Source organism: Dreissena polymorpha, chromosome 1 (assembly GCF_020536995.1).
Source record: "Dreissena polymorpha isolate Duluth1 chromosome 1, UMN_Dpol_1.0, whole genome shotgun sequence".
Taxonomy (NCBI): domain Eukaryota; kingdom Metazoa; phylum Mollusca; class Bivalvia; order Myida; family Dreissenidae; genus Dreissena; species Dreissena polymorpha.
Genome location: NC_068355.1, coordinates 52,678,579 through 52,704,993, shown reverse-complemented (window position 1 = coordinate 52,704,993; position 26,415 = coordinate 52,678,579). Strand labels below are relative to the sequence as shown.

At 35.1% G+C, this 26,415-nt stretch overlaps 1 protein-coding gene across 7 annotated transcripts in view; it reads left to right on the top strand.

Moving 5' to 3' along the window:
- Positions 1-26,415, top strand: part of LOC127880874 (nuclear hormone receptor E75-like) — a 107,412-nt gene that overhangs the window by 53,118 nt on the left and 27,879 nt on the right. For all 7 annotated transcript variants that reach the window (XM_052428350.1, XM_052428370.1, XM_052428363.1 and 4 more), the window contains 2 exons: positions 2,066-2,198; positions 5,648-5,789. In XM_052428350.1, coding sequence (XP_052284310.1) covers positions 2,066-2,198; positions 5,648-5,789 — 275 coding nt within the window. The remainder of the gene's footprint in view (positions 1-2,065; positions 2,199-5,647; positions 5,790-26,415) is intronic.

The following is a 26,415-nucleotide window of genomic DNA, read 5'->3' as shown; positions in this document are numbered from 1 at the left end:
TCAGTGCTGAGCCTAGGTGTGTTGTGTATCAGTGCTGAGCCTTGGTTTGTTGGTTATCATTGCTGAGCCTAGGTGTGTTTGTTATCAGTGCTGAGCCTAGGTGTGTTGGGTATCAGTGCTGAGCCTAGGTGTGTTGGCCCAGGTGTGTTGGTTATTAGGGCTGAGCCTAGGCATGTTGGTTATTGTCCCCTACCCATGAAACCTGAGGGGTTTTATGGTTTGCGCTCTGTGTGCCAGTCAGTCAGTCAGTCTGTCTGTCACACTTTCCTGGATCCTGCGATAACTTGAAAAGTTCTTCATATTTTTTCATGAAACTTGAAACATGGATAGATGGCAATATGGATACTATGCATGTCATTTCATTTTGTTCCTACATCAAGAATTCTGGTTGCTATGGCAACAAATATTTTTATGCTCCCCCAAAATTTATTTTGGGTTTGAGCATATAGTCGCCGCTTTGTCTGTCCGTCCGTCCGTGTGTCCGTCAGTGCACAATTTTTGTCCGGGCTATTTCTCAGCAACTAATGACCGGATTTCAATGAAACTTTATGGGAAGCAGTACTACCAAGAGGAGATGTGCATATTATCAGCGGGTTCTGGTCAGATGATTTGTCACAGAGTTATGACCCTTTGAAATTTTCCATTAACTGTACATATAGTGCAATTCTTGTCCGCACTATTTCTCAGTAACTAATGACCGGAATTCAATGAAACTTTATGGGAAGCTTTACTACAAACAGGAGATGTGCATATTATCAGCGGGTTCTGGTAGGATGATTTTTTACAGAGTTATGGCCCCTTGAAATTTTCCATTAACTGTACATATAGTTCAATTCTTGTCCGGGCTATTTTTCACAGCAACTAATGACTGGAATTCAATGAAACTTTATGGGAAGCTTCACTACCAAGAGGAGATGTGCATATTATCAGCGGGTTCTGGTCGGATGATTTTTTACAGAGTTATGGCCCTTTGAAATTTTCTATAAAAAAATTCTTGTTCCCCAACTACTGTGCCCTCAAGACGTTTTCTTTTATCTGAATATATAGTGCAATATTGTGACAAAAAAACAACCTTTGGGGAGCATCACCCGTCTCCGACGGTTTCCTGTTTTAAAATTTGACAATGGTGGAGTTTCACCGGTACTGGGGACCATATTGATTGGCAATCTCTTGTTTTTGTTGAGCTTAGGTTTGTTGGGTATCAGTGCTGAGCCTAGGTGTGATGGTTATCAGTGCTGAGCCCTGGTGTGTTGGTTATCAGTGCTGAGTCTAAGTGTGTTGGTTATCAGTGCTGAGCCTAGGTGTGTTGGTTATCAGTGCTGAGCCTAGGTGTGTTGGTTATCAGTGCTGAGCCTAGGTGTGTTTGTTATCAGTGATGAGCCTAGGTGTGTTTGTTATCAATGCTGAGCCTAGGTGTGTTTGTTATCAGTGCTGAGCCTAGGTGTGTTGGTTATCAGCACTGAGCTAGGTGTGTTAGTTATCACTGCTGAGCTCTGATGTGTTGGTTATCAGTGCTGAGTCTAAGTGTGTTGGTTATCAGTGCTGAATCTAGGTGTGTTTGTAATCAGTGCTGAGCCGAGGTGTGTTGGTTAGAAACATGCATGACCTATTCATACTTACAATAAATGTATGGCACTGAAATGATAAACTTACAGATTATGTCACTGCTTTAGCTAAGACATTTCAAGAGGCAAAAGACCTGAAATATGTTCTTGGAATGGCCTCTCTACTTTCTTCTGCACAGTAATTCATTGACACTATAGGTTATTGATAATTCTAATGCACCACCATCAAGTAACAATGACGCCAGCTTTGTTTCAAGGTTGTTCTTTTTTCCCACTGTATTGACTAAGTGTCAAAGAATTTGCCAAAGCCCTATGTAGTGTTGAAAAAAAGAGAATTGCATGGAAATAATATTTTGTGGCTTTGTGCAAGTATGAATATAGACAACAATTTTATATCCTTAATTTGATCAAATTGCGTGTTGATTAGTTAAAAAGTAGATATGTTAAAAACGATCTGGTTTGCTGGTATCATGATCAATAAAGTGCATAACTTTTTTCAGATGTGAAAGTGCGATGATCAGCACTAGTAGTACCAGAATGAAGAACACAAGTGGGAAAACTCCGACCTGCAAAGTGTGCGGGGATGAATCATCGGGATACCACTATGGTGTTGACTCGTGTGAAGGCTGTAAGGTGAGAAGATTAGGCTACATTGCCCTCTTGGTGCAAAAAGGTACTATGTGATATCAAAATTAGAAGGCACATGGCACCTTTTGCACCAATAGGGCGAATTAAATGTCAACCATGGCCACAATAGTATTGCATTGATTTTGTTGGTTGTTCATGTTTTATCATGGTCAACAATCAAATTCCTTGAAAAAAAATCGTGGTTCAGGAACATGGTTTCCCCATAGTTAGTAATGGTAGAAATATGAATACCAGACTGATCATTGCTTGTCGACCTATGTATTCAACGAAATAGACTATGGTTTTGAACATTCTGACCTTTACTTAAAAATTGTCAAACAAACATAATCTTATAAACAAACCATTATTTATTACACAATGAAATTTAGATATTAATTATTCTACAAAATGGTTATCAAGAAACAATTCATGCATTATATTTAGAAATATATCACAATATCATTGAAATGTATCATTATTTTGTGCGACTGCATTAATTCACAAACACATAATGATTACTGTGAAACCATTATTAATCGTCAGGCATTAATTTTCATAAATTTCGTCAGTCGACCGATCGGTGAATTTAAGATCCTAACGAACAATCATGCTCTTTGTTTGAACAAAAACAAACACCAAGTTAAACAATATTTTAAAATTACCGTAGACATGAGGCATTTAATTCCAACATAATCCATGCACACATTCACTGCTGTTTCGTAATCAAGATTAATCCGGTTTTGACACAAAGGGATGTAGATTACACAAGGTACATAACTGACACGTTACACTTCTTTAAACGTGTGTGCAGTAAAGCTGTATCGAATGCGTTGACTTCGTTTATGTAGAATGGTAATGAATAAGCGCTAATTGTTTATAACTTTATTACCCATTAGGTGCATTGTGTTTTTCAGGGGTGTTGCATATTAGCCATCACGCAACGAATGCCGATGAAAGACAATAAACCAAATGAAAATATGACGATGTGTGATCAACATGCGTATTTATCACAAATTAATAAAGAATATTTTAATTGCTGTTTGCTGTTTGATTGTTTGTGTTTAACCACACTTATTACTATTTAATATGTATCAATTTATTTATTTTTACATTATTGACATTATTGATTTATATACCGGTAGTTTACTTTTTAAGAACAAACACACACATAGAGTTTATAATTTTAATGTTGATATCAGAATAAAAAAGCATTTTATTTGAAAAAAAAAACACTTAACAATCTGGATAATATTCTAATTATAGAATAAGACTAATTGGCAATTGGCTTCGTTGTTACAAACACTCGTTAACGGTTATTCGATCCCACTTGTCCGCTAATCATAACAATGAACGTGTGAATGGCATACATTAAGAGGGTCCATTACTGTCCCTTGATAACAAAAGACTAGTTAATTGGCATGTGACAAACAGGCCCCACCTCCTGCAGTGATTCTCAAGTGTGTTCCCGCATTCGTTCCACGATTTTTCGCAACTGCAATTGATCGCGAATATGTATTACACACAAATCGGATATTGACTGACGCATTTTTTTTTAATTCAAAATTAGAAATCGGCGAATTTAAGTGCTGACGAAATCGTCATTTTTATAAAAATGACGAAAGTTTGTGCTGTCGAAAATAAATGGTTTCACAGTATACATTTTCTTAAATTAACAAATTACTGCGGTAAATATCATCAATCAAAGTCATTATTTTTTATTTGGTAGACATATTTGAGCTTCCAGCTTTTTTGCAATCATGTCTGGTAAAAGGGACATCAAAATCTGACCAGACACTCATGGGACATAAACTGACAAGACTGCATGAATGCACTGACAATTGCATCCAATATGCTTATAATATGTCATTGTTTTATAGAGGAAATGAAACATTGCAATATTAAAACCATAACTAAAAATATATGTGTATTGGCGAAATATGTAAGCTAGGCTTGAATTAGTATTGGCTTGGCATCTATAACTTGAGTTATTGCTCCCAAGTTATTCGCAACATAATAAATGCCCGATTGGTGCAAAAAGGTACCATGTGACATTGAGGGGCTTTTCATCAGGAAATTGGGAAGAGGCCAGGGGCCTTTCAAATTGGGAATTTCATGCGCCATAACTACTCATTTGGTGAAGACTGTGTTTTAAAAAGTTTTGAAACAGGGTCTTTTCATTGTGCAGAAGTATTAAAAGACACATTGTGGTGCATTCTTAATCATATTAGAGCTCATTGCTTTCAATTTGAGAGATGCCCAATATGTCTTATTAAAAAAAAAGAAACACATTTTTTTTTTACAATTTGGGATATTCCTCTATCAATTTTGGGAAAAAATGACCTTATTTTCGATTGGGCAGGGGCCGAATTTCGGCCCCTGTTATATAAGGGTGAAAAGCCCTGAAGTAAGAAGGCACACAGTACCTTAATTTTTGCACCAATGATCATATGGAAATTAGCATTATTAGATTCATTGTTGTTTGTATTTCTTGACATGAACATCCATCTGAGTCTAATGGGTATTAGATATCTCATCTTTATTAACAGTATAATTTTTAATTGTTGATCGACTGTACATTTTGTAGCATCTTTTGGTATTACTGATTAGTGGTGATATTTCACAGACATAGACAATCTAATTATAAATGTATAACCTTTAAAGAATAAATCAAGAAAAATCATTACTAAATTACTCTAAGGATTGTGCCAAAACAAAAGGTAAATTATAATTATGTGGAGGCCTATTTGTAGACCTTTTATCAGACCAAAAAAAAAGATTTGTGCTTAGTAAATATTTGTCCTTTTTGTGAAGTTTATGTTTTACCGCCTCTAGTTTGAACAGTTAATATCATTCTGTTATTTAAAGATTTAAACAGATTTTTAATAAACTTTGTTTGTAAGACATTTTTAATTGTTACTTTTGTGGGCTGCCTTTGCTAGGTTAGCTTTGATATCTGAGTGCATTATTTTATTGATGACTTGTTTGTTTATTGCACCATGACATCATCACCATCATAATGACCTCGCACACAGAGAGGCAGTCCCAGTTATTTAAAAGGACATTAAAATACATGCATTTGTCCATGTGACCCGGCAGTAACTTTAAAGCTTGGTCATGTGTAAAAAAAATGAATATTTTGTATAGTCAAAATATCAATGTTTCCTAAGTAATGAGCTTTGTGTCCTCATATAATTATGACAGCCAGTTTTTATGGAAATATTCCCAATGATACATAAAGATGACATTCTCAACTTGAATGGAAATAAAACCCATATCAGATGTGTCAAAGTCCTTACCATTCAGGGTTTAAACATACATAATCATAAAATACCTTGTATTTTTTCCATTTAAAAAAATGAATTGAACTATGATAACAATAGTCACGGACAAAGTCCTATTTGCAGTGAAAAGGGTCTTTGATCAAATACTTGATACTTGATATATTGTACTTGCAGGGCTTCTTCAGAAGATGTATAACACAGGGAATGACTCATAAGTGCTCAAATGAAGAAAAGTGTGACATTACTCCATTTACACGGAATTCTTGCCAGTATTGCAGATTAAAGAAATGTTTTGCAGTAGGAATGTCAAGAGAAGGTAAGATACCAGTATAGCTTGCTTATATGCATCTGATGTGATGCACCTTTTTCTGTTCAACTCTTTCAGTGCTGGAACCGAATTTTGAAGGCCTTTGCAAACAATTTGGATCCAGATGAGACGCCACAGAACGTGGCGTCTCATCAGGATCCAAACTGTTTGCTATTCTGATAGTTTTCTTTGAAAAAAATCAAAGAAAATGATAATTTTAGAATTTCAGCAGACGACATTTTAGTAGACAACAAATTTCCCAGCATGCAAAGGGTTACAGAACAGAGGGAAAACAAACAATACCTGAACAGAAATCAGGATCTGTCCCCCCCCCCCTTTATAATTACCCAGCTTGTGAAAAAGAGTTGTCTTGTTGACAGTAAATATATAGAGCAGGGGACAAAAATATTTCTAAACTGCTCTCGTCCTGCAGGACGAGTGCATTAAAAATTTTACTCGTCCTGCAAACACATGCACTCGTCCTTTAAATATGTGTGAAATAAAGATTGCAAAGGGCTGATATGACTAATAAAGTTTTCTATACCACGGCTAAAATGCTGCTTACTCAGCTATTTATGCCAGCTGATAACAAAAGAAATGTTAAACAGTGACATAAGTTACTTATTTATGAGGAACACAAAATAAATAAATGAAGACAACTATTTTGCTAACTTCATCTTGTATAATTTTCAAAACTTAACATGTAACAGAAAAAGGACTGAAAAAATATATAATTAAACTTTACTTGATTAATAAGGCTTAATTATTTAAACTATTTATATTTTGGACAGTTCGCGAACGTTTGGTCTTATCGTACACGGACTGCTTTGTTTTCCTTTTTTCTAATGCCCGGGTGCTTTCCGTTTCGGACCTTATGTCAGACATTTTCAGACGAAATTCAGACTGGTTTAAAACCGTACTTCGCGGTTCAATAATTCTTTAAAAATCATTACTTACAGTGAATGCAATGGGATGGTTCTCTGTCGACATGGACGCGCAAAGTTTACTCCAAAAAGCCAATAATTACTCGATACACAGTCTCGCATAACAACGCGCACCTGTTGTATGAAATTTACAATTACAATTTCCGGTTTATTCGTGTTCTACTTTCGGAATAGATATGCTTTAAGAAAATGATTTTATTTAATGAAAAAGAGTCTAACTGGTCAGAAAATACATTTTAATATCAGCTTTTTTCACTTGTCCTGTAGGACGAGCGCTTTAGGGAAATTTACTCGTCCTTTCAAGATTTCACTCGTCAATACGAGCGGACGAGTGGAATTTTTGTCCCCTGTAGAGGACATTATTTATTGGCTTTGATGGAAAAAAACAATTTAAACTCACAAGAGATCATGAAAAAAAAGAATCCCGAGTAAATTAAAATAGATATTCCACCAAATCCAACCCCCTCTTTTTAATGCTTACAAATTATCGTTTGTATATTTTTACTGAAATAATGACGTAACGTCATAAAAACGACGTCATTTCACTGTACAACAGTAAAAATTATCAAATGTTCACTTTTAATTTTCACTGTTTCAAACAGTGAAATATCAGTTTTAATTCACTGATATTTCTTTATAAACCACGGGAAGGCATACAATTAAATAAGAATTCTGTATATAATTACTGTATTGACAATAGTTACACAGTGTGTTGTACAATTATAGACTAGGAGTAGTGTTAGATTCTGCATCTCCTGCCAACAAACAGTTGATGTACTTTTCATCTAAATTATCATAAATGTCATTGGTGTAGTTAAAGGTTTCATTTCCAAGCCATACAGGAATAATCCGGCATGTAACAGCTAAAGTGTAAGCTAATAATAGCTTTGTTGAGTCAAATAATCTTAACAGCTTCAAATATTGCCCAGTAAAGATGGTTTGTTTGTTTGGAGTTTTCTGATCCATATGTTGGATGATGAACATGAAGACTTGATTGAGATAAACCTGTTTACATTCACAGTAATTGTTGGATATTTAATTACTACATTTTCAAGTTCAACAGTGACCTAAACATGCTTTCTAAGGTTCCTGATAGTTTGTTTAACTTTTAGCAAGAGATGTTCTTTTACATTGGCCATATTCCATCATAGACACTAATTTTTTTGGCAAAGTCTATTTTAGAAAATTTCCTTTCTGAAGTGTAGACCAGAGCAAATTCATTTGGCAACTATAAATGAAGTAGATAGAAGTGTTGTAGGCAGCCTGTAACATTCTGGCAAGGTCAATAAAATATGCTGTTTGTCTTAAAGCTTTTTAACCAGGTTTTCCAAAGGAAAAAACTGGTTATTAGATTGGCGAATGCGGGCGGGCTGGCTGGCTGGCGGGCTGGCTGGCTGGCTGGCGGGCTAGCGGAACAAGCTTGTCCGGGCCATAACTATGTCGTTCATTGTCAGATTTTAAAATCATTTGGCACATTTGTTCACCATCATTGGACGGTGTGTCGCGCGAAATAATTACGTCGATATCTCCAAGGTCAAGGTCACACTTTGAGTTCAAAGGTCAAAAATGGCCATAAATGAGCTTGTCCTGGCCATAACCATGTCATTCATTGTGAGATTTTAAAATCATTTGGCACATTTGTTCACCATCATGGTACGGTGTGTCGCACGAAAGAATCACGTCAATATCTCCAATGTCAAGGTCGCCACGACTAAAAATATTTTTTTTTTTTTGTTAAACAAACTTACAAAGGGGGTTAATTTTGTTTGTTCATTTCAAAAGTTCAGTTTGAGTTTTCTCCCTTTATCAGATTTTTTTTTCACAATGAAAACCTGGTTTTGTGACAATTTTGTCCCTTGTTAAGTTTTCTTCTGATGTCAAAAGTCTACTTATTCATTATGCTAACTTTTTCAAAATTTTATCCCAAATATCCTATAATAACTCTGGATAGTGCTATACTAGCTTAACTTCTATTATATTGGAATATCATTCTAAAATGTACTTTTTTTTTATTTTCATTTATTGGAAACTGGCTGAATAGCCGATACGGATCGAAACTAAAACAATTGTTAAGGACTAAATCATTAAGATTTGTATACACATTACAAAAGTTAACTATATATATATATATATATATATTTATATATACTGATAATTATGTATTACAGTTTGTTGTAGTTTACAATCTTATAGAAATTATTTGTCATAATCTGTTTCTTTTATTCATCTCAGTATAGTGAGCACTGAATTAATTAAAACACTGCCAGTGTCACTATATTTTCTCTCATAAAACATATCCTAATACAGTGTGCAACAAAGCTATATGTTTCCAACAACAGAATATAGCAAATGTAAGGCTTTATATATTGACTTACCATTGCCTAAACCATAATCACTGGCTGTATGGTTTTACTCTGAAATGTTGTCTACAATTTAATATTGGCTGAACTATTAAAAAACTTCAATCAGTAGCAACAAATTATTTTGCGTGCAAAATTAGAAATGGATATTTTCTTCACAGGATTCTTAGAAGGATGTTAGTTGCCAAAGAAGACTTATAGCGAAACAACGGATGTTTTTTTCAGTAACATCTTGCACACCGTGCAATCGACTAACACATCATCTGCGGTTCATCCATCGGCTGCGGTTTATACTTTATGTATTGAATTGTGCAGATTTGCGTGTGTTCTTTCAGAGCCTAAGTAAAAATGACTTTGTAAACGTAATCCTTACCTTCCCTGCTTACTTTAAAAGAAATCTGTTAGAATGTGGTCAAAAATCAAACAAATAACTAATAAGTAACCACGGCCGTTGGCTTGAGCCGTTTTTCCAACCCCACTCGAATTTAAATATTGATAAAAATGTTGTGTGTTCATGTGGGATGCTGTAATTTGGAATAACGGAAGAGAAATGATTAAATATTTCAATAAAATGTTGTTCATATTTATCTGTGGTCTAAATCCTTTGTAATTAGAGTTTGACAGAAAGAGTGGTGAATTTTGTTTGATTTTTGACCACATTCTAACGGATTTCTTTAAAAGTAAGCAGCTAGGAAGGTAAGGATTACGTTCACAAAGTCATTTTAACATAGGCTCTCAAAGAACACACACAAAACTGCTCAATTCAATACGTAAAGTATAAAGAATAGGGAAATACTTAATACTCCGCTTTTACCCGACATGTATACAGTACCGCAGCCTATGAATAAACCGCAGACGATGCGTTAGTCAATTGCACGGTGTGTCTTGACAAACAAATCAATTAATTTTGCATTCTAGCAGTTAAATGACAACCAAGACTTCAAATATATTTAAATCATGTTTACTATGATTATGCTTGTTTATCTTGTATATGACCTTTATGACCTTTACAGTAAATTGGATTGCAGCTTTCTACATCATTTAGAAATGGTTAAAAAAAACATATGGGCAGTGCTTTGTGAAAAGGGGGTTTAATGCATGTGCGTAAAGTGTTGTCCCACTGGTTAGCTCGTGCAGTCAACAAAGGCTAATGTAGATTGACATTTTCCGCTTTAATGATATTTTTCCTTTTAAAAAAGTCTCTTCTTGCAAAAATCAGGTTGAGGCGAAAAGTTTCGGCCCTGATTAGCCTGTGCGGACTGCACAGGAATGACACTTTACGTACATGTATTAAGCCCTGTTTAAACAGATTATGGCCCATATGCAGGATGTCTTGTCCATGTAATTTGTATAGTAGAAACCCACTTTTATTTGAGTGAGCAATTCATGTTATAAAACTCTTATTTAATGATACCAAAAATAATTATAATAATGTAGCACTTTCAATTATTCGTGACATTATTTTAATTCAAAAGTGTCTTTGCTATAATGAAAAGGTATATTGAAAAAAAATCAATACAAATATTAATAAATATGCTGTCACCCTTGGTTGAGGGGCAGAGGATCACATTCATTGTTTCTTCCTTTTTATGCTCCCCCCAAAAAAATTTGGGGGGGGGGGAGCATATAGTCGCCGCTTCTTCTGTGTGTCCGTCCGTCCGTGCACATTTTTTGTCCGGACTAATTCTCAGAAACTAATGACCAGAATTCAATTAAACTTTATGGGAAGCTTCACTACCAAGAGGAGATGTGCATATTATCAGGCGGTTCTGGTCGGTTGATTTTTCACAGAGTTATGGTCCTTTGAAATTTCCATTAACTGTGCATATAGTGCAATTCTAGTCCGGGCTATTTCTCAGCAACTAATGACCAGAATTCAATTAAACTTTATGGGAAGCTTCACTACTAAGAGGGGATGTGCATATTATCAGGGGGTTCTGGTTGGATGATTTTTCACAGAGTTATGGCCCTTTGAAATTTTCCATTAACTGTATATATAGTGCAATTCTTGTCCGGGCTATTTCTCAGCAACTAATGACCGAAATTCAATGAAACTTTATGGGAAGCTTCACTGCCAAGAGGAGATGTGCATATTATCAGCCGGTTCTAGTCTGATGATTTTTCCCAGAGTTATGGCCCTTTAAATTGTTCATTGTACATATAGTTCAAATCTTGTCCGGGCTATTTCTCAGCAACTGACTGGACTTCAATGAAGCTTAATGGGAAGCTTAACTACCTTGAGGAGATGCGCATGTTATTAGTGGGTTCTGGTTAGATGAGTTATGGCCCTTTGAAATTTTTAAGTTGGTAAACCATCCATCGTATTATTTTGTCCAAAGTTATGACCCTCAAGACGTATCCTTTAATCTGAATATAAAGTGCAACATTGTGACAAAAAAGCTTTGGGGAGCATCACCCGTCTCCGGCGGTTTCTTGTTACTTAAGTTTTCATTAAATCTTCACCAAACGTTCTTTAAATGTTTGTTGACATAAAAGGGATTCTTAAGTTTGATAACCAGCCAATGCAAAGGAGGATTTTAATGTCCCCAACCACTATAATGGGGGACATATTGTTTTTGCCCTGTCTGTTGGTTGGTTGGTTTGTGTGTTTGTTTGTTCCAACTTTAACATTTTGCCATAACTTTTGCAATATTGAAGATAGCAACTTCATATTTGGCATGCATCTGTATCTCATGGAGCTACACATTTTGAGTGGTGAAAGGTCAAGGTCATTCTTTAAGGTCAAATATATAGCTTTAAAGTGGCGCAGTAGGGACATTGTGTTTCTGACAAACACATATCTTGTTTGAGTTTGCATTTTGTTTAAACTAAATTGCCAAATATGCCATTTGTGCTCTCTTACTTAAACACTTTTAATAAAATCTTCTTCACACTTTCTGTAAAATGTTTGTTGACATACATTGGAAACAAAGTTCAATAAATCGCTAAATTGCACTTGACACTTCACAGTTAATTCCCTTTGTGTATATAAAATAAATGCAAATTTGCGAAAACAAAGTATAATTATTGTTTTTGCCTAAAGAGTAATGACAATCCATGTTGTTCTTTTTTTAACAACGGGCGTATATTTCTGTTAAGGGCGTATATTTCTGTTAATGACTTAGTGTAAATTCTGTCCTTATATAACTCAGGTAATAAAGAAGAAGGCATTTTGTATTATAGACTCAAGTGTATTTCTGGCATTAATGCAACAGTGTAATCGTAAACCTTGTATCTGATCACAGACACCTTGATAAATTATGTGCCTAAAATGATATTGCTGAAACTGAACCTGTTTTGTTCAGCAGCTAGATGTGGAACATATGAAATAGAGATTCATGGATAGATAAAGGGTCTTCTCATATTGTTTCGTGTTTTGTTTTGTTTATTTCAAAATTGCACATTTTCACAATATGTGAATAGAAGGAGCAATTTTGTTTGGTCCTTTTGTTGAGTGCATTAAATGTTATTGTAAATATTTATAAAGTTTTATAAAATCTGAAGGGTTATTATCTTCTGTGACAATACAAATGAGGTGAATGCATACTTAAAAAAGAAATATTAATGTTTATTTACCATTGTTTTTTGCTTTTTACAAACACTGTTTAAGCCATTGGAAACAACAGAAAAAATATCACGAATGTCCTCTTTGTTTTGGAATTAACCTAGTTATGTTTGAGACAGTATTTTTAGCTTGGCTGTTTTCGGAGAAAACCCGAGATATTGTCATAGCCAGCTCGTCGTCCGGCGTCCTCCATCCACGTGGTGCTAAAATCTTAACATAGGCTCTTGAATCAAAGCGCTTCCACATATAACTTTGAAAATTTATTATGTAGATGCACCGTGGTGAGTTCTACAGGCCACATCCATTTTGGGGTCACTAGGTCAAAGGTCAAGGTCACTTCTGACAAACTTTCATTTATTCAAAACTGCACATACAGACGAGGGTTTGCACCCGGTATGCGGTGCTCTTGTTTTTAACATTTTTACGGTTACATAGAGTTTCAGTTGGGACAAATTTTTCCTAATTCTGTTATTTTGCAACTTATATTTTCAGAAGCTGTCAGCATGTGAGCTTTTAAATCTGAGAATATACTCTTCCCTATGTCTTTTCGCGACGGTACGGTTTGCATAATGAATTGATAATATGGGGTTTATGAATGTTTCCTTGCCCATGCACCAACGTTAAACAGCCAACAGAACCAGAATTTCTTACGACGGAAGTACATACATGGAAACTTGGCTTAACCGGTGTCTATATAAACTTTCTACAATTATTACAGCTGCTCTAAAGGTCACAATATATATATCTTAGTAAGGAGAAAAATGATGAAACTAAAATGAAAAAGAATCAATTGCAATTTGTTTTATCATTTTCATAATCGTTTTTGTATGATTGATTTTTTTATTTCAATTTGTTTTCTGTCAAATACAAATTGTAAAAACTATAAAAGGACCCTTATCTGTTACCCTGATGATCTCCGTTAGGAGACTGACTATCTCATGTAACACTTCATGGTCAACCTACATCATAAGTCAGTCTCATTCAGAGTTCAAAGGTAAAATTTAAAATTGGGTCCCGTATTCGGCCCTATTCTCAATTGAAAAAAAGTATTCATTTACCCAAAAGGGACATATAAGTTCTCAATTGAGAAAAAGAAAAATATATTATTTTTTTATTTCAACTTTTTGTTCATCTCCCATCCATAAGTTCAACCCTTATTAAATATAATTTACTTAAAACAATTCTCAAATACTACATGTTGTAGATTCCTAATTTTATTCAAAATGCTGCATTATTCTAAGGGACCCTGCCCTATGAACCAAATGGTTAAAAAACACTGTTAGCCTTAAAAAAGCTGCTCTGGAATAAAACTGAAAATGTCATTCATCATGCAGGTTTACAATAACCTACTACAAATGACCATAAATAGATGGCATGTCATCTGTATCACCTGTCTCACTATTTCAAAGGTCACACAAATGTCATGTTTAGCTACAATTCATTTTGTCTGGACTAAAAGCATTCATGCATGATGCAATTTTGAAATAAATTGCTATAAATGGCAACAATTAGGTAAATGCTTTTGTGTAGAAAGGTAAAGGTCACACTGAAGACCAAAGGTCAAACATGCATGGGTGAAAGTGTTCCGTATTTTTTGGCTTCTCAGAGGTCGTTTTCATGAATCATGTAAATCCGATGAGATTTTGTTATGGGGGGGGGGGGGGGGGGTAGGCCATGTGTTCAGCAATGCCGACAAACAAAATAAACAAAATACGCTCGATTCCAGACGTGATAAAATCTTATTATAGATTCGACGCGTCTCATGAATCGTTCTATCCCTCTGGGCACTATTGGCCCGAAATAACATGTCTCCCGCAAGACTCTCCGCGCGTTCAGAAGGCAGCATGGCTCATTAGAATATTCTGGCAAATCTGCCAATAATTTACGATTCCTTTGTCTATGAAATGGTTTACCGCACGGAATAACTCCGGAATCTGACTTGGTTTCCAAAAAAGCGTTTTGATTGGTTTACGTAAATCGGTCAACCAATGGAAATTGACGTTATGAAACGGTCTTATCTCTCAAAAAAATATGGCGGACAAGTCAAAATAACTTTACTTCCGAAACAAAAAAAACACGATCAAATCATGTATTTACCTCCGGGGTTCGACACAAAATTCCACCAATATTTAATGAACTGCGAACCGCTTACTAAAAAGCAACCGAAATCACTTGGGAGTTACATGTTTGACGTGACGTTCTTCGTGTCAAACTGATAACGCGGCTCGTATCAGTGTTGATTGCGCAATGCAATATACAGGCTCTAAGAAAGGCCCCGACTGTTGTTTGCCAATGGGGTGCCAATTCACGGTTTCAATTGACTGGCGAATAATAATTAAGTTTTGTGATCACAGTATGTACAGCCATTAAAATGTGTGAATTACTCAAATCGCGCAATGCAATATACTTACTATAAGAAAGGGTCCGAACTGTTGTTTGTCAATAAGGTACCAATTAAGGGCTTCAATTTACTTGCGAATAATAATTTAGTTTTTGTGATCACAGTTTGAACAGACATTAAAATATGTGAATTACTCAAAAGTAACAGATGATGTAAATTAAACAATCATCAAGGAATCATAATTCAAATCTGAAAATGCCACCAGCCCCTTCTGCAGTATCGAATACTTTACACGGTCTGTGGATAAGAAGACCGCAACGTGTAATGTGTGTAAACTTAGTTTTACATATGCGCGGTTTGCTACAAATCTGTGGAATCATTAAAAAATAAAATTCTATGACACGATGTTTTTCATTCTATTTGTGCCCGATCACAGTATCGGTCATAGTATTAGTCGACAGTAAGGGTATCACGTTTAAACGTTTAAACGATGGCGTTTCGTGTTTTGCTAAAACACGTTTACAAAAAAACAATAAACGTTAAAACGACAGGCAATGTCAACAGAATTCATTTAATTCATTACATTACGATGTTGCAAAACTCATTAAAAGCTGCTGAAAAAGACTCATATTTGTATCACGTGCGCCAGATGGCCCTTATTCACAGTACCGTAGACATAACAATATACCTGTACGACATAGACGTCTTGAATATTTAACCCGCATCGGCACGAAGTGCTCGAGAAAAGTTTCCCGCTATTTCTTGCATGATCATGCCCCTAATCGTCTTGAACATTCAACGCGCGTCGGCATTAAGTGCATGAGGAAAATTTCCCGCAGTTTATTCATCGACATTCATTTTTAATTTAATGAACAGATACTCGGTTTGATGTACATCTTGTTTAGTAAAAACAATAAAAACAATTAACACCGGTGTACTCTTATTGAAGAAATGTGGGTTAAATATTAATTCATCGTTGTTACAAAATATTACGGCATGTAAGTAGAAAACGCGTAACCCAATGGTTAGAAAACGACGGGAACAGTTGGTTTTAATATGACGTCATTGTGCAAATGGGTTATGAACTAAATATAACTTCCGGAAATAATCACTACTTTCAGTTTGGAAATGTGATGGCACTGATGTTTTTAATACGGACGTATGGATACCGTTTGAACGGTATCGTTTCGTTTATTTAATTTCGTTTAAAAGTTTAGAAAAATCTGAAAACGTGATACCCTTAGTCGACAGCGATACAATTATTCGATAGCAACGTTAATAAACAGCCTCGTATTTAGCAAACGGATAAAACTTACACACCATTGGAAATTAATACATAACAAGGTCAAATCAATCCAGCCGTTTTATGCGAATATTCGAATATTCGATTGAATGAATTTGCGAACATTCGAATACCGATATTGGTATTCGATGCCATCCCTAATATATATATATATATATATAATATAATATATATATTAGTGCTGCACCAAATCCAAAATTTCAATCGGATCCGAATTCGAATCCAAAGGCTCGGATATCGAATATCGGTTCGAATCCTAATTTGAAAGTAAAAATACGCAAAATAAATTATAATTTATATTGTATAACCAAAATTATGTTTTGAAACACTAGAACGTATATTTGTCTTATGAGAAAAGTAATTAACTTTAATTATTATTATAAACTTTACAGCTACTAATATTTATACTACTTTAGCAGCATTGGTAGATGCAGCTGCAGCCGCAACAGCATAGTGGAAGCAGAAATAACGACATCAAAAACAAAAACAAATACTTAGTACAGTACAGCCAAAGCGGAACAAACGTATTTCGCGATCCGCGGCGGCAATGTGAAACGAGTCTATGCCGAGTCAGTCGTCGAAGCCGCGTCAGTATGCGGCGGCAAGTCTCATTTCGCCGCGAAACTTCGCATCTGTCCGCCGAGGCATGCCGCGATCCGCGACATGATGCCGAGTCGATGCGCATCATGAAATAAAAAATCTTTTAAAAAATTATTAGTTACATGTAGTTAACAAATTTTGAAAGAACAATTATAATAATAATTAAAATCATAATAAATTTATTGTGCGCGGATTGTATTAGCATATACATGTAAGCATTGTTAATGTGTCTGGCCAATTAAGTTTGTTTCCCACCCGTAGTGTATGTATTTCACACATAAACAAGGTCACGTAATTATGTTTTCGCACATACAAGTGGTCAAGGCTCCAGCATATGGTGGATTTATAAATTAATTGCATGTTGATTTTGCTATTATATTTAAGCTGAGAAAATTAGCAGTTTGAAGCCACATCAATAATCAAGACGGTGACGACGTATTTGTTGTTTTTTTAATTATCAGCTTATATAACTGTTGTTTGAATATGTGTATATAAACACGTTTTATTTTGTTCATATTATATAGTTAATATTGCTACTAACTACCCGATAATCCCGTATATTCCAGTTTTGAAGCAAATGCTGGTAAATATTTACAATACACAAACATTCTCGATATTTCCTTTAGTATCAAATATATTTTGGCATTTGTTACTATTTATAGAGATGATGAAAGAACGTCTAATCAGGGCGTTTTTTCCCCCACTAAACACGCGATTTACGCCTGACGTGATGTTCATGTATTTATACAACACAAAATACACCCAAACTTTCCAAACGACGTTCTACATGTCTGCCTAATTTTCGCGCGCTTTTTATGGAACAAAGGATATTTCAGCACTATTTATTTGACGCTAGAATTTGCCAAATGTCGCGTTATCATTTAAATTCGGAAGTGTTTCGGATTACATATTTAATAATGATTATCGAACAAAACATTAACAGTTGCGCGTAATTAATTCTACGCTACACATACATGTATGTACATGTAGGTGGATATCTTTTCACTCGATCCGCCGCGTACGTATGCGGCGGATTTACTCCGCGAAAGTACGCAAGGTTAATACAGACTCGGCGTCGTTGCGCGGATCGATGCCGAGTGCCACGGCGCTACGCCGCGTCAACACACGATTCGGCCGCCTTGTACTAATAATCTGGCCGTGGCGTAGCCGCGGATTATGTTTGTGCCGCTTTGGCCGTACTGTAGATGACAAAATTGACTTACGTTGTTCGAACAAAAAATTATACCCGGGTCCAGATTCCGCAAATTTCTCAAAATCTCACATACACGAAATAGTGTAAGCATTTTAACGACAAACATTAATAATAATGTTTCATATTAAACACATCTATGTCAGTCAGATATAATATGAATAACTCTGTATTTTAACAAGCAATAAACGCATCACTCGCAATCTGCAATAAGTATCAATAAAATACTTAGTAACGACCACTTATATGCCAGAATTAGTATGCTGATAAAACCCAAAATGTTTTCACACCGAGGATTTTAATTGTTTATGTGCATTGCGATTTTTCTTTTGCACCATTTTGCACCATCGAAAACGAAAGTAGACTGTGTAGTACCATGTTTTTGTCGAAAAAGTAGCGATAATTGTGACAAACTACATACCAGTCAGCCTTTAAAACAGAAAGAAACAATTTTACGAAACGTATTAGGGCAAAAGAAACAATGAACGCAAACAAAAGGTTTAACTCAAATAAGATCCGGATTCGAAACCGACTTTACCAATCACGGTTAGATCCGGGAATCCTCGTTTGGATCCGCGAATCTGGGATATTTCAGATAATCGGTGCATTTATTTATTTACATTTATTTGTTTTGCCCCCCTTCGAAGAAGAGGGGGTATATTGATTTGCTCATGTCGGTCAGTCTGTCGGTCGGTCGATCTGTCCGTCCACCAGGTGGTGTCATACCATAACTCAAGAACGCTTGGGCCTAGGATCATGAAACTTCATAGGTACATTGATCATGACTCGCAGATGACCCCTATTGATTTTGAGGTCACTAGGTCAAAGGTCAAGGTCACGGTGACTCGAAATAGTAAAGTGGTTTTTTGAATGATAATTCAAGAATGCATACGCGGCCAACAGGGCACACTCTGAACAATATTACTGAAGCAACTGGTCTGTAATCCTAAATCTATAATTATCAGTCCAATGAAACATCATCCTTTTAGTAAAATACAGTGGATCAGTAAAAATATTATCAGAATATGAGATTTTTTGTATATTTTGTATATTAAATATTGTGTTAATGTTTAATTTTGTTGATTAATATAAATATAAGCAGGACAGGGGAGGTAATACACCACAGGGGAAACTAATGCAATAAGTTTACATTTATTGTTACATATTTGCCTCCCTTGTAATATATTTAAATTTTACCAAATGTAAGGCTAAGTGCATTTTTGTAATGCATACTACTACTACTACTACTACTACTACTACTACTACTACTACTACTACTACTACTACTACTATTGCTACTACTGCTACTATTGCTACTACTGCTACTGCTGCTGCTGCTGCTGCTACTACTACTACTACTTCTACTACTACTACTACTACTACTACTACTACCACTACTACTACTACTACTACTACTACTACTACTGCTACTGCTACTACTTCTACTGCTACTACTACTACTACTACTACTACTACTACTACTACTACTACTACTACTCTACTACTACTACTACTACTACTACTACTACTACTACTACTACTACTACTACTACTACTACTACTGCTACTAATACTACTTCTACTACTGCTCTACTACTACTACTACTACTACTACTACTACTACTACTACTACTACTACTACTACTTCTACTACTACTACTACTACTACTACTACTACTACTACTACTACTACTACTACTACTACTACTATTTCTTCTGCTACCACCACCATCACCTACTACTACTCTATTACTACTACTACTACTACTACTACTACTACTACTACTACTACTACTACTACTACTACTACTACTACTACTACTACTACTTCTACTACTACTACTACTACTTGTACTACTACTACTCTACTACTACTACTACTACTACTACTACTTCTACTACTACTACTACTACTACTACTACTACTACTACGACTGCTACTACTACTACTACTACTACTACTATTTCTTCCACCACCACCACCACCACCCAACCAACCACCCACCCACCACCACCACCACCACCAGTGACAAAAACGTATTCACACAATGGCTGCTACTACAACTTATAGCCCATATAGGGGGGCATGCATGTTTTACAAACAGCCCTTGTTTACACATGTGTTATGTTTTCATATTAACAGTCAAACATTTTTTTGTAAACACTGTGACATTTAAATGGCATGGAATAATTACAACTTGTAGTTAAATAGACTTGAATAAAGTGTTCATGAAGGACTGCTATGCTTGATGTTGTTATGGAAGATCAGAGCATGTTTGTATAATGATTTGAATTCACAAGCGCACATTTTGGAGTTTTGCTCTGAAAATGAAAATGTTTATAAATAATTAAGTTATTAATCCATGTATTAATTTACAGTCATAAACAAAATAAGATTGCACATTATCAGCTGATATTTATTAATTAAGAAAACAAAGACTATTTAAAAGAAAGGCTTCCCAATTGACCAGTCGCCAAATAAGCAATTGTTCCGGCCACTAAGTTGTGTATTCATAAATGGCTTATTCCATTACTCCGACAGTCTTTGTTTGTCGGACCATGTGGTAACAATAAACGAAATCTGATTGATTATTGCGTGAGTTTGATTGACAGCTGGCGCTGTGGTCAATTGTAAATTGTTTTAATTATTCCCCACTTTTAATTAGAGGGGGAATATTGTTTTGCTGGATGTCAGTCTGTCGGTAAACCAGTTTGTTTCTGATAAAAAAATGTAAAAGGATTGACCAATTGGCTTGATAATTTCCATGTGCATTGCCTTTTGCCAGTAGATGACCCCTATTGAAATTAGGGTCACTAGGTCAAAGGTCAAAGTCACTGTCACACTAAGAGTGAAAAATAATTTTCCGATCAATAACTTGTGTACAGAGGGACCGTTTGGCTTGATATTTCCCATGTGCATTGGTGTTGGCCAGTAGATGCCCATATTGAATTGGGGTCACTAGGTCGAATGTCACTGTCACTGTCACACTAAGTGTGAAATTGTCACCAAAGGCATAAAGGATTCACCATGAACAGCTGCATATGCACAACATATACCTTTTAGCAAGATTGAGCACAATATTTTGCCACAATACCACGAAGTTGTAATATTGTTTGGATTCAATTTGTGGCCTGTTGGGCTAAGGTTAAGTGTGCTGTTATTAAACTAAGGTTTTCACTCTTATTCACATTCAATCTTTGACAGACCTGTCTGGCAAGAAAATAGCATTATCTACTAAGTACACCTGGTTATAAATAGAATGTCCAGAATCGATAAATTGACTGCCACCATATTGTCAATCACGTGACTGTCCGCCATTACATTTCTGCTAAATTGTGCGAGTCTGCAATTCCAAAAGCCAAAGATGTAGAGAATACCGGCTTCGCCGATGTCGGATAAATAAATTACTTAATGAATGATTTTCAAACGATTATCACATTTTTGTTGTTAAAACGATTGTTTGAAGTTGACATTGATTGTTACAAATAAAATGCTTTCCTGTATTTATTTTGTGTGTGTGTGATCAAGTGGTAATCATCGGCGAAAATTTGTCGGTTCAGTCGCTCATATAATGTCTTTGATTAGACATTTTACTTTTAACTTGTTACACAATTCACGCACGTACGTATTGTTGTGTTGATTTTAATAGCCGCAACATCAAGCAGATTATATTTTAATTAATACTTATTAAAGATTCTCGCGAAATTAATTACCGCTAATTGTTTGTAAGTGGTCTTAATTGGTAAAACTCTTTTTTCTAAAATCATAGCATATTATATTAAGTATGATATTTTTGATACGCCTTCCATTATTTTTCTTATTCTAATTGAAATCAGAGATAAAAAAAAAATTGTTGTTTGGATTTAAATTAAATTTTGTGAACTGGAATTATGTCACGTAAAAAAAAAAACTTTATCACGAGAGAGTGATATTGATCTTGAAGATCTTTTAGGTGATTATACGGAATTATAATGAAGAGAATGTGAATATATCTAGTTGAATAGATTTTCATCTTGAAATCATTTTAGTTTAAACCTATTTATTTTAGCTCGATTGCATAGAAAGTAATTCCTACTTATTTGAAATGCTCTCGAGTCGAGTCTTGAAATCATTTAACAGCTGTTCAGCTAAAAATACTAAAAAATGTATTTTATAGGTCTTTGCAGTAACGCAAAACATATGGATTACGACACTTGTTAAGTCAATTTATCGAAAACAAACTCAGAAAAAACACTTAATAATATTTCAAAAATATATTATTTATTGCAAAACGAATTTATTAATACATTTATTTGCATCTTTAAAAAAAACACGGCATTAGCATCAAAGTTAAGATTATCTGAAGACTGAAAAGCCGACAATTTGACACAACAAAGAGCTCTATGCATAAGCCGTATTGTTTTTTTTGCAGAAAAGCTTCAAGAAATTACAATAGTAATACATCCAATGGCATGAGTTTGCTAGTGTGATAAACAAATGAGTGATAGAAAGTTTAAGGGGTGCAATGGAAATAAATGTACTACAATTAGCCCTATTAAAAGTGAAGTGCATGCGGGTATTTACATGTAATTTTAATTTGATGGGTTTTGTACAAAGAATGACGCTATTGAGGAATATTAACATAAACTGAAAAACACAACTTCACATTATGCAAATTGAACGGTGAACTCATGTATATTGAAAGCTCGTTACTAGTGAGTATAATTGTCAAATATTATACTTTTTAACACACATATATTTATATACATATTTTTGTTTAAACATTGTTTACCTCTGTTGGTGTCAAATGTAATTTCTTGTTTTTATGATGCCGTTCGTGCATGCCGTAACATTAAATCTTCATACGGAATGACGTAGTTTTAATTAACCGATACCCGCTAAATACGTTAAATATTTTTACGTTAATTTTATAATTATTAAATGCTTTATTTTTTCATAAATTAAATGGGCTAGTATCTTTACGGTGTACAATTTCTGATATTCTATATTGGACATAACTTTTAATTTGTACAATACGTAACATATCTAATGTACGCAACTGTTAAGTATGTCGGGGGTAAATTATCCAACCAAATGACTGCTAAATACTACCAGAAAAAGGAGACATGGTGGCATCATCAATCGTGTTTAATAACCAGACTGTCATCTGCCACCCTATGGAAGGGTATTTAGGTAAAAATTACACTCTTCTTTGTGACTGTGTCATGATTCTTGATGGTACTTTCAATTTGTATGTAGACACCTTTTTATGTCCCCCACTATAGTAGTGGGGGACATATTGTTTTTGCCCTGTCTGTTGGTCTGTTGGTTGGTTGGTCTGTTGGTTGGTTTGCGCCAACTTTAACATTTGCAATAACTTTTGCAATATTGAAGATAGCAACTTGATATTTGGCATGCATATGTATTTCATGGAGCTGCACATTTTGAGTGGTGAAAGGTCAAGGTCATCCTTCAAGGTCAAAGGTCAAATATATGGGTCAAAATCGCTCATTTAATGTACACTTTTGCAGTATTTCAATATTCAAGATAGCAACTTGATATTTGGCATGCATGTGTATCTCATGGAGCTGCACATTTTGAGTGGTGAAAGGTCAAGGTCATCCTTCAAGGTCAGATGTCAAATATATGTGGCCAAAATCGCTCATTTTATGAGTTCTTTTGCAATATTGAAGATAGCAACTTGATATTTGGCATGCATGTGTATCTCATGGGGCTGCACATTTAGAGTGGTGAAAGGTCAAGGTCATCTTTCAAGGTCAGAGGTCAAATATATGTGGCCCAAATCGCTAATTTTCTGAATACTTTGGCAATCTTAAAGATAGCAACTTGATATTTGGCATGCATGTGTATCTCATGGAGCTGCACATTTTTAGTGGTGAAAGGTCAAGGTCATCCTTCAAGGTCAAATATATGGGTCAAAATTGCTCATGTAATGTCACTTCTGCAATATTGAAGCTAGCAATTTTATATTTGAAATGCAAGTGTATCTCATGGAGCTGCACATTTTGAGTGGTGAAGGGTCAAGGTCATTCTACAAGGTCAAGGTCATCCTACAAGGTCAAACGTCATATAGGGGGACATTGTGTTTCACAAACGCATCTTGTTATGCTTGATGATGCTTACATCTTGCCTGATGACCAATGTCTATTTACATTCTTCTTAATGGTATCATGCATGTGTACAGATGCAACATTCTTGTTCGTAAATTGCATGTTGGGTATTTGTACGTTGGTTTGTGCAGAGAGACTTGTGCAATATGCGCAGTGCATAATGTAATCAAATATTGATGCGTTGAATACATTAACGCGATGGCAAGACGTGAGTTTCACCCAAGCACAAAGCAACATACAATCATGCGTTATACATTGATGTCAATTGACAGTCATTCCGATATGCTACGGACGACTTCGGTAATTTACGGGGTTTAACGGAAATTGTTTGTTATAGCAGAAGTTGCTTTGTGTGATATTTGCTACTGAACCCAAGTTTACCGCGTATTTGTGGACGTAACTTTTTTTTGTTAATGACTAGACTATTGATATATTTCAATATATGCTACTAATGCATGTATGCAGAGCTCCAGATAAGACACTTAGAGTCGTAAAAAAATGAATTAAATTTAGTAAAAAAAGTAGACTTAAATTCTGTGCATATGGTTACACATTGGACAAATAAAATAAGAATTCAAAATTTGTGATCATGCGTAAAACTCAATATCAATGCATATAATGTAAACATTTCATCAATGAGTTCCCACTCGTCTAGGCCCTCATTACAATTATGAAATCAACAGCTCTTTAACGTTATTATGAATAACAGACCATCTTTAAAACAGTCGAAAAGCCAAACGTTTTCCATTATCTGGTCCTTTTATCGCAAAAAGTCTGCTGTAACCCGGCAATTGTCATGAGCTCTTCTTAGACTATATACCCTAAGTGCTGATGTGCCAAAAATTATACTAACCTGAAAAATGAAATTAATAATAGACTTTAAGGCTGGATTTTCTTATAGAGTGTAAACCAAGATTTTGCTGAAAAAGTTATCTGGAACTCTGCATGTATGTTGAGAAGATATCCATTATATAATTTCAAATTTATTAGACTACACTTATATTGCACCACATAAAATGCTATAAAACTAATATTGAAGTGCACATATAAACTTTATTATAGATGGGTAGATATTTCGTGTCGATCTCTTTCACATATGAAAGAGCTGTTGGTCAGCAGCTGCTTAAAGTACATATATATGTATGACATAATTTAGATTAAGCAAAATAAAACACTAGGTACTGGCCAAGATTCATAAGAGTCAAATATATACGAGCAGTAAGAGCCTAATCATGCGCAGGGAGACTTGCTTGTGTAGAATTGAACCTTTTAATGTATTCTTTCTAAATAATTTCATGTCTCCGATCTTATATGCAATATGCCCGGTGTTTTTTTTAATGCGGATTAATGCTCCGTTTTAGATCCATAATTAGTGAACGCCTCAATATTTTCAAAAATAAACAACGGATTAATGTTCACCGACATTTTTTTCATACAGATTGGATATAAATATTACAGAGCTTAACAAAAAAATACATAAAGCCCTGATCTCCCGGCACACGCGCTGGACATACACCTTTAAAAAAGGCTACACCAATGCCAGTACTTATGCACTTAATTGATTGTAAACAATGACGGTTGAAATCCGTGCGTGGGAATTTTTCTGGTAACCTGAGAGCGACGGCAACGTTTATGACAGACCTGTTTATATTAATTTGTTTTATTTATTTTTTCCAAATTGATTGAAAATTATGTTCTATGATATTTTAATAGTAGAAGTAGTTGTTTTCTCAACGAGGGGTACAATAGTTGTTCTAGACACGAGCATGGAAAACAAACTAGAGAAATCTGAAAGTAACACACGCAGTTCTGTGGCAATGGGGGTCTGGGCTACTTCATAAATATGAGGTCAATATACAATGAACATCGGTAGATTACGTCTACTGTAATTATTTGGACAAGGGATGGGCCACTGTGACTTCCAACACATCAGCCCCGTTATGTCCTGAATAAAATACATGTATATTTTCTTGAGTGTCAACTGCAACTTACAAATGTCAAAAATATTCACGGCAGTCAATTTATTGTGTAGGCCTACTGGTCTTAATGGCAATAATAAACGTATTTAGTTCATTGGAGATTATTTAACAAAGGGAACTAATTTAGCTTATTCAGTATACTAGTGAAAATGATTCAGATGTTTTCGCTTTTTTCGGAAAAGGAATGTATTCAACATACAGAAAATAAACGTGCGCCACCTG